General features: G+C 41.7%; 2 protein-coding genes across 3 annotated transcripts; one reads left to right on the top strand and one right to left on the bottom strand.

Moving 5' to 3' along the window:
• Window positions 1-296: 296 nt before the first annotated feature.
• On the bottom strand, window positions 297-15,694 carry ergic3 (ERGIC and golgi 3). 2 transcript variants are annotated; one of them, XM_023983890.2, is made up of 14 exons: window positions 15,532-15,694; window positions 14,168-14,238; window positions 12,379-12,466; window positions 11,975-12,094; window positions 11,707-11,800; window positions 11,249-11,414; window positions 10,831-10,888; window positions 9,343-9,357; window positions 8,847-8,878; window positions 8,671-8,767; window positions 5,313-5,377; window positions 4,931-5,067; window positions 1,183-1,238; window positions 297-822 (listed from the first exon to the last, which is right to left on the bottom strand). In XM_023983890.2, the coding sequence occupies exons 1-14, from the start codon at window positions 15,617-15,619 to the stop codon at window positions 743-745; spliced, it is 1,167 nt and encodes a 388-aa protein (XP_023839658.1). In that variant the 5' UTR covers window positions 15,620-15,694; the 3' UTR covers window positions 297-742. The 2 variants fall into 2 exon arrangements, with proteins under 2 accessions (XP_023839658.1, XP_023839666.1); XM_023983898.2 differs by lacking the exon at window positions 9,343-9,357.
• Window positions 7,558-9,094, top strand: romo1 (reactive oxygen species modulator 1). Its single transcript, XM_023983913.2, has 3 exons — window positions 7,558-7,650; window positions 8,048-8,178; window positions 8,387-9,094. Exons 2-3 carry the CDS (start codon window positions 8,048-8,050, stop codon window positions 8,493-8,495), a joined length of 240 nt encoding a protein of 79 aa, XP_023839681.1. The 5' UTR covers window positions 7,558-7,650; the 3' UTR covers window positions 8,496-9,094.

Below are 15,694 nucleotides of genomic sequence, written 5' to 3' on the forward strand. Positions count from 1 at the left end.
CTTCACTCAACCCAGGCCCCTGAATAGGATCTCAAAATGTGCAATCACAACAAATGAACAAAAACATTATTAAACTGCATAATCCAGTCTCCTCAAGTAGTCCTCTCAACGACAGGCAGAGCTTCCATCAATCTGGGATATTCACTAAGAACCAACTGGAAGCAAACAGGCCAAAACGGGGAGGGACCTACCTGAACTTGTCCAATAAGAGATTCTCGTTTCCATTGCCAAACTTTTTGCTTCAGTTTGCACTAATGAATACACCCCTGAACACACGTTAAAAAACACATTCACCCTGCCTGGGTCGCATATCATATCAAATACTTAATTTGTGATGGGGAAGCAATACAGATGTAAAAGAAGGGTACATGTTTAGAAATTAAGGCTTGGGATAAACTTAAGGATAAATATGTAAACTGGCCACTGAAGTATGTTTAGGGTAGCTGAGAATGGCAAAATAAAATTTCAGGGAACCAACTGATAGACGTACAGTTTGTTAGGACTGGGGATGAATCTGGTCAGTGATTCTGTCTTTCATTCTTTGTATGGATGGGGATGTAAAACGAACAACATGGGAGACACAGCAGTCAAAGTTCCTTTCCATATTGAGGGAGATTTTTCAGATTCTTAGTGTTTTTTGCCATGTTAGGAAGTGTGAGTCAGTTTGTAGTCACTTCCTCTTTCCAGATAGGCCCCTCCAGAGACTGATGAACAGGCTGGTTTGCTCGTGTCAAACACTCCACTAAGATGCTTTGCCCAGTTCAATCTTCTTCTGGATGGCTTTTGCAGAGTGGTATATCAATGAATCAATGAGTCCAGCCACTGGGAAAAATATACAAGATACAGTATATAAAATGACATATCATTGACACACATACAGTAGAACCACTGTCCATATGGTTCATTCCAACAAATGAATAACATCTACCTCCAATACTGCATGGTACCTCAACTGAGAAAGCCATCACTAATTATAAACAAGATTAAATTATATTGAAGATGTAGTGAGTGAAAAATGTGTTTGCTATGCGTACTGCATTTGTAAAATGTGAAAGTCAAAACATCTGTGTACGCTATCCCAGTGAAAATAATAAAAAACATTGAATAATGAAATAAGCTTTATGCAACATCTTTAGCAAACCCATTACACCCTTTTGTTTGTCTGAATGCAGAGGTGCCCACCTGTAAATACACCGCCTATGATGGCACACACTCCTGTGAGAAAATGAGTGAATGATCTGAAAAAAAGAGCAAACATGTTAGATGTAACACACATCTTACTATTTATATAGGCTACACACTGACAATGCTACAGTTGAAGTCAGAAGTTTACATACCCTTATGTTGGAGTCATTAAAACTCATTTTTCAACCACTCCACCAATTTCTTGTTATCAAACTATAGTTTCGGCAAATCGGTTAGGACATCTACTTTGTGCACAACACAAGCAATTTTTCCAACAATTGTTTACAGACAGATTATTTCACTTATCATTCACTGTATCACAATTCCAGTGGGTCAGAAGTTTACATACACTAAGTTGACTGTGCCTTTAAACAGGCTTGAAAATTCCAGAAAGTGATGTCATGGCTTTAGAAGCTTCTGATAGGCTAATTGACATAATTTGAGTCAATTGGAGGTGTACTGTGGATGTATTCAAGGCCTACCTTCAAACCCAGTGCCTCTTTGCTTGACATAATGGGAAAAATCAAAAAGAAATCAGCCAAGACTTCAGAAAAAAAATTGTAGACCTCCACAAGTCTGGTTCATCCTTGTGAGCAATTTTCAAACACCTGAAGGTACACATTCATCTGTACAAACAATAGTTTGCAAGTATAAACACCAGGGACCATGCAGCCGTCATACCGCTCAGGAAGGAGATGCGTTCTGTCTCCTAGAGATGAATGTACTTTGGTGCAAAAAGTGCAAATAAATCCCAGAACAACAGCAAAGGACCTTGTGAAGATGCTGGAGGAAATAGGTGCAAAAGTATCTATATCCACAGTAAAACGAGTCCTATATCGACATAACCTGAACGCCGCTCAGCAAGAAGAAGCCACTGCTCCAAAACCACCATAAAAAAGCGAGACTACGGTTTGCAACTGCACATGGGGACAAAGATCTTACTTTTTGGAGAAATGTCCTCTGGTCTGATGAAACAAAAATATAACTGTTTGGCCATAATGATCATCGTTATGTTTGGAGGAAAAAGGGGGAGGCTTGCAAGCCGAAGAACACCATCCCAACCGTGAAGTACGGGGTGGCAGCATCATGTTGTGGGGGTGCTTTGCTGCAGGAGGGCCTGGTGCACTTCACAAAACAGATGGCATCACGAGGGAGGAAAATTATGTGGATATATTGAAGCAACATCTCAAGACATCAGTTAGGAACTCAAAACATCAGTCACTCTTCAGGCGCCGACAGAGATGGCCGCATCGCTTCGCGTTCCTAGTAAACTATGCAGTATTTTGTTTTTTTATATGTTATTTCTTACAATGCTACCCCAGAAAATCTTAGGTTTTATTACATACAGTCGGGAGGAACTATTGGATTAAGAGCAACGTCAACTCACCAACATTACGACCAGGAATACAACTTTCCCGAAGCGGATCCTCTGTTTGGCCTACCACCCAGGACAATGGATCGGATCCCAGCCGCGACCCAAACAACGACGCCGTAGAAGGGGCAGACGGAGCGGTCTTCTGGTCAGGCTCCGTAGACGGGCGCACCGCTCCCGAGCATACTACTCGCCAATGTCCAGTCTCTTGACACAAGGTAGACGAAATCCGAGCAAGAGTTGCCTTCCAGAGAGACATCAGAGACTGTAACGTTCTTTGTTTCACGGAAAATGGCTCACTCGAGACACGGTATCTGAGTCGGTACAGCACCCTGGTTTCTTCACGCATCGCGCCAACAGAAACAAGCATCTCTATGGTAAGAAGAAGGGCGGGGATGTATGCCTTATGATTAACGAGACGGGTGTGATCATAACAACTACAGGAACTCAAGTCCTTTTGTTCATCTGACTTAGAATTCCTCACAATTAAATGCCGACCGCATGATCTACCAAGAGAATTCTCTTCGACCATAATCAGTCGTATATTCCCCCCAAGCAGACACATCGACGGTATGTTAAAATGCGAAAACCACATATCCTGAGGCTGCATTTATTGTAGCTGGGGATTTTAACAAGGCTAATCTGAAAACAAGGCTCCCCAAATTCTATCAGCATATCGATTGTGCTACCAGGGCTGGCAAAACCCTAGATCACTGTTATTCTAACTTCCGCAACGCATATAAAGCCCTACCCCGCCCTCCTATAGACAGAAACTAAAACAGGAAGCACCCGCGCTCAGGTCTGTTCAACGCTGGTCCCACCAATCGGATTCCATGCTTCAAGATTGCTTCGATCACGTGGACTGGGACATGTTCCGCATAACGTCGAACAACAACATTGATGAATACACCGATTCGGTGAGCGAGTTTATTAGCAAGTGCATCGGTGATGTTGTACCCACAGCGTCTATTAAAACATTCCAACCAGAAACCGTGGATTGATGGCAGCATTTGCGCAAAACTGAACGCGTGAACCACTGCTTTTAATCAGGGCAAGGTGACCGGAAACATGACCGAATACAAACAGTGTAGCTATTCCCTCCGCAAGGCAATCAAACAAGCTAAGCGTCAGTATAGAGACAAAGTGGAGTCGCAATTCCATGGCTCAGACACGAGAGGTATGTGGCAGGGTCTACAGTCAATCACGGACTACAAAAGAAAAACCAGCCCCGTCGCGGACCACGATGCATGCTTCCATACAGACTAAACTACTTTTTTGCTCGCTTTGAGGACAATACAGTGCCACTGACACGGCCCGCTACCAAAACCTGCGGGCTCTCCTTCACTGTAGCCAACGTGAGTAAAACCTTTAAACGTGTTAACCCTCGCAAGGCTGCAGGCCCAGACGGCATCCCCGGCCGCGTCCTCAGAGCATGCGCAGACCAGCTGGCTGGTGTGTTTACAGACATATTCAATCAATCCTTATCCTATTCTGCTGTTCCCACATGCTTCAAGAGGGCCACCATTGTTCCTGTTCCCAAGAAAGCTAAGGTAACTGAGCTAAATGACTACCGGCCTGTAGCACTCACTTCCGTCATCATGAAGTGCTTTGAGAGACTAGTCAAGGACCATATCACCTCCACCCTACCTGACACGCTAGACCCACTCCAGTTTGCTTACCGCCCCAATAGGTCCACAGACGACACAATCGCCATCACACTGCCCTAACCCATCTGGACAAGAGGAATACCTATGTAAGAATGCTGTTCATCGATTACAGCTCAGCATTTAACACCATAGTACCCTCCAAACTCGTCATTAAGGTCGACGACCCTGCCCTGTGCAACTGTGTCCTGGACTTCCTGACGGGCCGCCCCCAGGTGGTGAGGGTAGGTAACAACATCTCCACCCCGCTGATCCTCAACACTGGGTCCCCACAAGGGTGCGTTCCCAGCCCTCTCCTGTACTCCCTATTCACCTACGACTGCGTGGCCATGCACTCCTCCAACTCAATCATCAAGTTTGCAGACGACACTAGAGTGGTAGGCTTGATTACCAACAACGACGAAACTGCCTACACGGAGGAGGTGAGGGCCCTCGGAGTGTGGTGTCAGGAAAATAACCTCACACTCAATGTCAACAAAACAAAGGAGATGATCGTGGACTTCAGGAAACAGCAGAGGGAGCAGCCCCCTATCTACATTGACGGGACAGTAGTGGAGAGGGTGGAAAGTTTGAAGTTCCTCGGCGTACACATCACGGACAAACTGAAATGGTCCACCCACACAGACAGCGTGGTGAAGAAGGCGCAGGTGTATGTAAACTTCCGACTTCAACTGTATATGGATTTTCAATTTTGTTTGAAGCTACCTACCGCTGTTTCTCTGTGAATTTCACCATCATAGGGGAGAGTTCATATAATACAAACACCCCAGGTAGGCCCTGGTCTCCGATCAGCCCATTGGCTACTTTCTCATGTCGGGTGACAGAGAATTGGTTTGTTTTAACCACCTGTAAGACACAAGCAATACAAAAGACGTCCCTGTTTGTCCATGACGCCTAAGTACCTTTCTTAGCATGCATAAACAGTCATGCACAGGGAAATATACAACAATTAATAATGAATTCACTTAATTTAAATGTGATATAGCTATAAAAAATAAATTAACTCCATCAAATAGCTACAATTTGTAGGTATGGTCAATAACTACCCACCCGAGTTCATTTCACAGCTGTCATGTCTAATGTATACTCACCTCTCCATCCCATTTCACGTAGATGGTTGGGACAATCTTCACAAAGTACTGATACATCATGGATGCTGGAATAAAACAATTGATTGTTTTGTAATGTGTAGCGGCAGAACCCATGTAGTCTGCAGAAATGCAACATTTCACTCAGCATCAACGCAGAGTGGCGCTATAGATTGACATCACATAATTAGCAGGCATTCTGAGTCTTTTTGGTGAGCAGGATCTTTTAGCTCTGTTCACCTAAAAGAGCCATTCACTTGGCTCACAAACAACTCTTCATTCAGTGCTTAAACATTTATGAAAAGAAAAATAGCATATTTCTAATGTAAAGCCTAAAACTTTGCCCACCATTATCTCAGATCGTGAAATGCGAGTTCAAATACATTTTTTACATTACAAAATTACATTCACATCAACGGGGCTGTAGTGGAGCGAGTCGAGAGCTTGAAGTTCCTTGGTGTCCACATCACCACCAAACTACGATGGTCCAAATACACCAAGACCGTCGTGAAGAGGGCACGACAATGCCCTTTCCCCCTCAGGAGACCAGATCCTCAACAAATTCTACAGCTGCACCATCGAGAGCATCCTGACCAGTTGTAACACCGCCTGATATGGCAACTGCTCGGCATATGACCGCAAGGCTGCTACAGAGGGTAGTGTGTACGGCCCAGTACATCACTGGGGCCAAGCTTCCTGCCATCCAGGACCTCTATACTAGGCAGTGTCAGAGGAAGGCCCCAAAAATGGTCAAAGACTCCAGTCACTCAAGTCATAGACTGTTCTCTCTGCTGGTGACTGTTCTCTCTGCTACCGCACAGCAAGCGGTACCGGAGCACAAAGTCTGGGTCCAAAAGGCTCATTAACAGATCATGTTGATCTGTAGGACAATAAGACTGAGCAATTAATCAAATGGTCCCCCCCTTTGTTTTTACACTGCTGCTGCTCAGTGTTTTAGCTATGCATAGTCACTTTACCCCCACCTACATGTACAAATTACCTTGACTAACCTGTACCCACACACATTGACTCGGTACTGGTACCCCCTATATATAGCCTCGTTATTGAGTTACTTAAAAAAAAAATATATATATTTTACTTTATTTAGTAAATATTTTCTTAAAACTGCATTGTTGGTTAAGGGCTTGTAAGTAAGCTTTTCACGATAAGGTCTACTGTTGTATTCGGCGCATGTGACAAATACATTTTGATTTACAAAAAAAAATAAAAACATGATCAAAAAATGAGTCAAGAATTACCATCTTCAGAGAATGTTAGTATAACTTATCTACAGATAATCGATGTCTGGGGCTCAAATTTGCAGTATATCCTATCACAGATGCGATTCGGTTCCCGACGTTCACAAAAGGGATAATTTCAAAAGGACCGGGTTTACCCATCAAGTGACGGGAAGTTCTGATTTGCACTGACTCGGATCTTTTCAACTCGTCCAGTCAGAAGAACGAATCTGTTGACCAATTTCGTTCATTTGAGTCAGTAATGCCCAGAGCACGATGGACCCCTACCGTCGAACGATGAACACATCCCCCCCCGAAATAGGCATGATTCTACAAGCCTCTCGTTCATCATCATCATCAAGGGGTTTATTGGAGCTGTCATTCGTGACACTTTTAGAAGCGTGCTTTAAACAAATGTACATTTGTTGAATACTAAGCTTACAAATACGACTATTTATTGGTACATTTGAAACGGAGATCTAGTTTGGCCGCAAAAGGACTAGATCGTGAACGACTCTTGGCGAAATTCATTGCTTGACTGCCGTGAGTGTGATACGCACAATTCATTCGCGAAATGCAGGAACGCAAACGATTCGTTCTCGAGTTTGTTGAGCAGAGTCTGTGTATGTTATGGTTCTTCAAAGCTGTGTCCATCATAACATTCAATAGTCAATTAATTGCATTCATTTTTGCACCATGCTATCAACTATCTATTCCAGGTCGCAGTTGTAAATGAGAACGTGTTCTCAACTAGCCTACCTGGTTAAATAAAGGTGAAATAAATAAATAAAAATATCTGTTCTCTATGCTGCCTGCAGCATGATCTATTTTGCCTGCGCACATATGACAGAGTTGTTGGTCGGAACGCGTTTGAATCCTGCTGTAGAATTCATTGCAGCTAGCAGGTCAAAGGAACGACTAAAATGAACGACTCACTCAGGAAAACGAATCGTTCACGAACTGATCTTTGTCTCTACTGCGTTGGTTTCGCAATCCTCTCAAGTAATGGCCGCCTGTTAGTACAGCATTTCAAGCTACCTAGTCTCATCGAAAAGGGTTGTCTTCTCTAGTGACCGATAACTCACATTACGCAATAAACCAAGGTAAGTGCTGCTTAGAGCGAATAATAGTGATGATAGAAAAAACATAGTCGGGCGTTAACCATCTTTTCAAATGTCTTCAAGGCCTGACCTAGGTGACATGCAAACCAGTTAGCCAGCCAAAACGCTGCTAGCTAGAAGCTGGGTAAACAGAAGCTCGAGATAAAGGGTGGACAACGTTCGTGACATTAGCTAACGTTAGCTACATATCAATCTGTTTTCGGTGGCAAATGTCTGTCTTATGCAAATAACGTTGATAGTTTAGCTAGCTAACTTGCCGTTTAAGCTTAGCCACTGGCGTAGTGTTATGACGTAGCAAGCTAGCTACAAACGCCTAGCTAGCGCAACTGTTTCATGAACCTGCCATGGATTTTGATGGTTGTGCTTTCTTTCAATACAGATGCCAGTGGCAGTAGGACCGTATGGCCAGCAACAGCCAGCCTGCGTTGACAGAATTAAAATGGGATTCATGATGGGCTTCGCTGTTGGGATGGCAGCTGGTGCTATGTTTGGAACATTTTCCTGTCTGAGGTTAGTTAAGTTAACCCAACGTCTAACTATTTACCTATTACAAGTAAGCCTACACTGAAATGCAATACACTTTGTAAGAATGCCATAGTCTGTGCTTGGGCATTACATGTTTTTGTTGCAGCCATCCACACTGCATATTGTGGTTTGTTCAATAGAACTCGATTGTTTTTTCATTTTGTTCAAATGCTGTATTTTTTTCTGCCCTCAGGGTTGGCATGAGAGGCAGAGAGCTGATGGGAGGAGTTGGGAAGACGATGATGCAGAGTGGAGGCACATTTGGTACATTTATGTCCATTGGGATGGGCATCCGCTGCTGAGACCACCTACCATACTTACTTATAATTACATAGTGTGACTTTTGTCATAACTCATTCCCATGTCACACTTTGTCCCAGAACTATGGAGAAATTATGTCAATAAATGCTGTGATTTCAATTGCTGGTAGTAGGCCAAATGTTTGGTGTGGCGCTTTTGATAAATGGGATGACTAACCTTGTGGTGCTGCAACATCGGTGCCATCCAAAGGATTGACGATACCAGGGTAGTCTCTCCCAAAGGATAGATGTTTGATAAAGTGAGTCATGTTGATCTGTAGGACAACACAAATAAGTGCTCACATGTATAAAGAACATTGCTTGGGCAAGACAAGATTTGTCAAATGTACTTACGTTGTCTAGTCCAAAACTCTGCAGATCATGAACTGAAAATAAATTGAGACAAGATGTTAGTAATGCTGTGATCTGATAACATCATCAGTTATGTTCTGTTTAGAGTATGAGGGCTTACTACTCAATCTACGACTCTCCCATTACAAGTTATAATTGTTGAGCCCTGAGAAATGTGATCTAGATTACTGCTTGTACCACCTCCAATAAAGATCAAACCAACAATCACACGTTGGTTATTCTAACCACAAGTTAGAAGCAGCTCTGGTGCTTTAATTAAACAGGGTCAATTCTGACTGACAACCTCTTCATAAACAAAGTTTGATATTTGACTGGACAATTTAGAAGGGAGGGATGTGGCCAGTCTGTTTGTGCTCTTATGCCAACTCATTGTCATGACAAGGACAGCAAGGGAGTAGACAAGAGCACAAACAGATCTGGGACCAGGGTAGGGGGGATGTTTACTACCAAAATAAAAGCTACAAAAAGATGGACTTACTTTCCACAGCGTGCACTGCAGAAAGAAGAGAGAAGAGTCACTATATGACACATGTTGGGCTACATAGAAAAAGCCACAGTCCTAAGAGGCTGGCCAAAGGCAATAAGCCTCTGAAGGGGGTTCATCACATCTGGTATTTCATATATGGCCAAATTCTTATCAAAAAGGGATTCTTGTCTCTTATTTCTGCCTTTAAGCAGATATGGACAGTAGTACTAGTCTAGCAAATAAAATCAGCATTGAGCTGGTGAATCATTCTGCAATATGCTTTCTGTACATGGTGTTGATGACAAAAGACACCTTTCAATGCCTCCAAGCAAGTTGGGGGTTTAGTACTTTGGTCCTACAACTTCATCTGGTTATGTACCATGCTACTCTATCAGCAATTCTTGAGAAATTAGTTATTAGGGTAAATGAAATTACAACAGTGCCTCAATGACAAATATGTCTGTATTGGCACACAGTTACAAAGGTTACATCAGCAAATTTTTATAGTAACGACTTCTGTTCTTATGCCCGCTTCCACAGTTGGAGTGCAATTCAGACTTCTGTCAAGCCGAGTAACATTATTTAATTTGTAAAATCCATTGCAATAAATGTTTTGCAATCAGTTTGCCAAACAAATGAATACATTCCACATTCATATTTATCCAGAGTGTAAGTGTCAATGCAAAATAACTTGATTAGTATGTTAGTGTTATTAGTAGGCAACAATGATAAAGCAAGTGAGTCAATTATCCATTTACAGTCAAAACATTACATTTATATGTTGAAAAAAAGAGCTACTTAGTTTGACACATTTTCACCTCTGCCATAAAGATCAGATGTTTTCATGAGATAAAAAAAGAGCTACAATTAATTACTTAGATTGCAACAGATCCTATTAGGAAAGAAGGGAAGAAGTCTAGCATAAGACAATGAAAGGAACGATGAAAAAGAAAAACCTGCACCATTTACAAAAGGATTTACGAGTGTTTTACTGGAAAGATTAGTTATGGATGCACTAGAAATGCCTTTACTGGCATAGTGACTTGCAAGTGAACTTACCGGTTAACATGGGTCTTTCCTTGCTATCCTCTGAGAATGTGCTAACTACACTACAAAAGGGTCTGTACCTGGTCTGAGACAGACTGTTTTAATAAATCACAAGGTGTTTCTGGTAGCAAGTAAGCAATTTTCGATTTCCAACCCAAATCAGTCTGCTACCTGTTTGTCTTTATGCAATTCAGAGGATTGACTTTCTGTCATGGGTATTGATGGAAAACAGAATTATTTTTTTCCTTGGATAATTGATATCAGACCAGGGGACCAACCCATTTCGACCAGAGTTTACTTTTACATAGGCAGCCCAATTCAGATCAGTGTGAATGCACAAATCTGATATGGTGCACATGTAAAATTTGTGGACAGTCAGAAAAAAAGATTGGATATAGAAAGAAAATCAGATTTGGGTTGTCTACACTTAGGACAGTAAAATGCAGGTCTTACCATGAACATGGGACTGCTGGAAACTCTTTCCAGGGGCAAAGTGGAAATTTCCTGCCACCTAACAAAAAAACAGACAAAGTAAAGAGTTTAAAAGAAAGTCGGACAATGAACATAATATTTGCAGATTGAAAATGTATATAAATGCATTAAAGCACCTCACAAAATATAACTCCCAGTTACAGTACACTTCCATCCCTATTTCTTTTTAAATAACCACACAGAATTATGCTCCCAAAAAGTGATGATTCATTTCAAATCATATGTTGTTTCTAACCTGACCATTTGAAGACCAGACAATGGTTTAAACACTGTCAGCCATTAAATAAAACATCATTTTTTGGAGTATAAATCAGAGTGCGAGTACTGACTATTCTTTTGATTATGAACTTAGCCAAATTATCAGTTTAAGACTAGTTACCTTGTTGACCTCCAGAAAGCCGAAGATCTGGCAGCCCTCGTTTTTCTGCTCCTGCATCTTCTGGCTGAAGCCCTCCCTCTTGCACTGCTCGATGGTGTCCGGGTTCTTGAAGGCCCAACCCCGCCTGCGATAGGCTTCTCGTACATCATCGCAGGTGTTACAGCACCTACAGAAAAGCACAGGAAATATGTCAATGTCACACTCAAATTTTGGACAATAGATAAGCTCATTCATTCGTGGTCTATGTTCTGAAAAATATCTACGGTCTTAAAAAGGTGGGGGGCAGTCATATTTTAAAACAAAACCTCAAATACATTGTAGCAAGTCCAATTTCACAGTCAAGGGACTTCAGTTATGAAATTGACAGAAACCCCCTTTTCCGTCATGGGAAGATGGTGTAGTAGATGCACTGTATGTTCTGTAATGTCTTGGAAGACATTCCCGTCTTGGAAACTCACTTCAAATCTTCCATCTCTGCTCCGTAGCAGCTTTCACAGCGCTCAGGATCTAGCTTACTGGGGTCAAAAATGTCACCTTCCTCTTTTCCCAAATCTACATGAGATGACAAAACAAATTCCATGACCCAGTGAAAAACATGAACTATTTAATACAATTCATACAGCTTATATTTTCCCATGAGGGAAAACCGCACTGCTCTCCATGGTGTAGAATGCTCTTCAAGAAATACAATGAAATTGCAAGCAAGCTAATTAACAAGATGGTTACCGTGCTTCTCTGCCTCTGTAGTGACAGGATTGCTCTCCTTGTCGAGCCTTTGCTTGAACAGGTTGTGTTCCACATCCAACTGCTGCTCTCCAGCAACGTCCATGGCATCAATGCTTAGATCTGAAGGACAAGGTGGTTACAAATGTCATATACTTCAACTGTGCAATTACCCTATAGCTTCATGTACATTCCTAAAGAGATTACCGAAGATTTTAAGTTGAAGTAGGCCTAACCTTACACATTCAGTTAAAATGTCATATTTTGTTCCTTGTTCATGTGACATTTTGTTGAACGGTTTATAACATCACAAAAACAAGCACATATAGGGTTTAATTGTGCACATGTAAGTTAATGTGATGATGCATGCTAGGTCTGAACACAATTCATTTTCTAAAGTTACTTACAGGCACATGGCATGTTAGGAAATATCACATCAATGTTGATTTTCAGTTTGTCTCCTCGTGATGTGTCCACAAACAATTCAGGATGGACCTGGGTTGGCAGAACGATATGAATTTTTGCAAGTCATAAAGCAGTGTACTTAAAGTGTGGACTGGGCCCCATAGCTGGAGTTTCAAAGAATTGTGGGTAAAAGTTATGACAGATGGCTTAATAAGAAAAACATAACATTTGTGATATTCTAATCATCCTCAAATAGGCCAGTCATTGTATTTTAGCACTATACCCACCATTGATATGTTTACTACTCCCAGTTGCCCAGGTGGAAATTAACTTTGTCTGATTAATCAGTCTATAATACACAATTAATTGTTATATACAGCCTGAAACATTGAAGTGAAAAATCATGTAAATGTACCTTACAATCCAGAATGTTGAATATATATATATTTTTTAATGTACTCTGACGGTTGTCTGTGCGGCTTGTCCTGCAGCCGCCCTACATTTTTTACAACATATCCACATGAAAGTATTGTTTACACTACCTTTTAGAGAGCTGGTAGGTATATGGTTCTGTTGGCTTGTATTTCCGGTGTGTATTTTCAATCTACTGACACAACCGATGTAAACACTACCGAATTACGTTCCCTCACATTCAGCTAGCAGGGCAAACCTACCAGCTCTTTAAAAAGTTGGGTAAGCAATACTTTCCTTACTCTACCGGTTGCACAGACAACCGGTAAAGTTCGAATGTAATTTTATTCAACATTCTGGCTTGTAAGGAACATTTAAACAATTTTGCACTCCAATGTTTCAGGCTGTATATACCAATTAATCGTGCATTACAGCCTGATTAATCAGACCAGAATTTTACTTGACATTTAATTACACATTTTTTTAAATCGCATAGGGCTTGGCTGAAAAAGTTTGAATACCACTGTCTGTCTTAAGAGTTTACAAGTGTGACATGCAAAGCTTGAACCTAAACAGAGTAGCTAGCTAGATGTTTAGTTCCCTGTTCTCCTAGCCGACTAAACTCAACGATTTACAATGGAGTTGAGCGACGACTAGTGTAAATGCAAGCTATTCTGAAATATAATGCTTTTGATAAAAACGTTATTTTATGCGATGTCGGAACTCCAGTCCGCTCTCACAATTCGCCGCTCAACTCCATTGTTCTCCTAGTTGACTGTTCTCCAGTAGAGAATCGTTCAGTATGGTCCACACAGAGTTAGCCTCTTTTATTAATTATTATTTTACCCCCTTTTTTCTCCCAAATTTCATGGTATCAAATTGGTAGCTTACAGTCCTATCCTATCACTGCAACTCCTATACAGACTCGGTAGAGGCGAAGGTCAAGAGCCGTGCGTCCTCCGAAACACAACCCAACCATGCCGCACTGTTTCTTGACACAACCCCCGCTTAACCCGGAAGCCAGACGCACCAATGTGTTGGAGGAAGCGCCGTACAACTGGCGACTGTATCAGTGTGCATTGCGACCGGTCCGCCACAGGAGTCGCTAGTGCGCAATGGGACAGGAACATCCCTGCTGGCCAAACCCTCCCCTAACCCGGCTGACGCTGTGCGCCGCCCCATGGTTCTCCCGGTCGTGGTCCGACAGAGCCTGAACTCTAACCAGGTTCTCTAGTGGCACAGCTAGCACTGTGATGCAGTGCCTTAGACCACTGCGCCACTCGGGAGGCCCTAGAGCTAGCTTCTTAACCACATACCTAGCTGGCATACCTACACTAGCGTACCTGACTATTTTCAGGAAAAAAAATCACATGAACCCACCTCCTTCGTGAGATAATATTGCAACTCTGAGAAGAACAGGATCAACATGATGAGACCACTTATGATGGTGACTGTAAAAGGGGGAAAGACAAAAATGCATGTCAGAATATCACCAAATCCCATTGATTTTTAGCAAACTATTGTAGCTAGTCATCCGTTTCCCCCCAGATGTAGAAACACTTAAAATAAGGTCTATGTTTCGTGTAGGCTTACCCTGGAGTGACGTTTTGATAACCATGTAAATCTCTCTCCGACAAGGTGACTTTTATCAAGATATATGGCTCTATTTGGAAAATAATAATTCATTTTCCAGGTTGGAAAATGCTAATTAGCATCAAAACAAATCCCTGCAAGCACCCATCTTTAGCTTGCACCTTTGCTAAGAGGTAAATCTAAAGAAATGTAGCCAATGTATTAATTACTACATTTAGCTAACATTAGATAGTTAATCCAGAGATTTTTACCGTTGTCTCAATTCGGCAGTCTCCTCCAGATCATCATGTCATTTGTAGTTATTTATGAAAGCCACATTAGCAGCTAATTTGTGTTTCATTTGTTGGGGGTAAATACAGGCAAATAAATTGATGTCACCTTGTCTGAGAGAGTTACACGGTTATCAAAATGTCACGCCAGGATAAACCTACACGAAACACAGATCTTATTAAATGGTTCTAGAATCTCCTATGGTAAAATTGAATTGTGGAAAAACGAAAGTAACCATTTCCCTGTTTGACCGCTAGGTTTTATGGGTATTACACTCATACTGTGGTACTCTATAATCCAAGGACTTAGGCTCTGGCAGACAAAACAGCCAATACTACCATACAGATTCTCAATTACGGTACGGTTCTAGAAACCTATAAAGCCCTCACATCAAAATAATTTCACAAATGCTAAATATACACTTACTGTACCCTGTTTTAACAGTTGCAGCTGACAGTATTTTTTCAGTGACAACACGTGTGTGTCTTCTTCTTCCGTTTACACACAGGTGTTCGGATACTTAGCTAGCCAATTAGTACGCCTCTGCCTTCTGTCTGTTTTCCGTAAACAATAGCTCTAACATGGAAATATGGCTGTGTGGGAACCCTAACTCTATAAAAGGTTTAGTAATGTAAAATTATTTCTGGGTGATATGAAAAGGTACGTTCCTTTTGTTTCCAAAAGCCGTACCGCAAGCGATGCGTTTTAACGTTCAGAACGAACGTCGGGACTCTTAACAAAAGTTCGCCGGCCAGAAGATAATATCGTCAATATAGGCGCTCAAGGTAGTTAGCGTCTATGAATGGGTTATGTTACTGCTAGCAATTGGGGATAGTATTAGTGTTATGCTTGTAACTAGAACTTTGCACAAAAACACTCACCCGTAGCTCCACCGCATGTTTTAATTCGGAAATCCTCAAGAGTTTTCGGATATGCATCAAATTGTTTCAGTTTATTTAGTGTGTCCATCTTCTTTCATACCATCGGCTGAAAGAATTCCTGACACATCAGTCCTCGACATTCACTTCCGGTACACAAGGCATG

The sequence above is a fragment of the Salvelinus sp. IW2-2015 genome, linkage group LG1 (assembly GCF_002910315.2).
Source record: "Salvelinus sp. IW2-2015 linkage group LG1, ASM291031v2, whole genome shotgun sequence".
Classification (NCBI taxonomy): Eukaryota; Metazoa; Chordata; class Actinopteri; order Salmoniformes; family Salmonidae; genus Salvelinus; species Salvelinus sp. IW2-2015.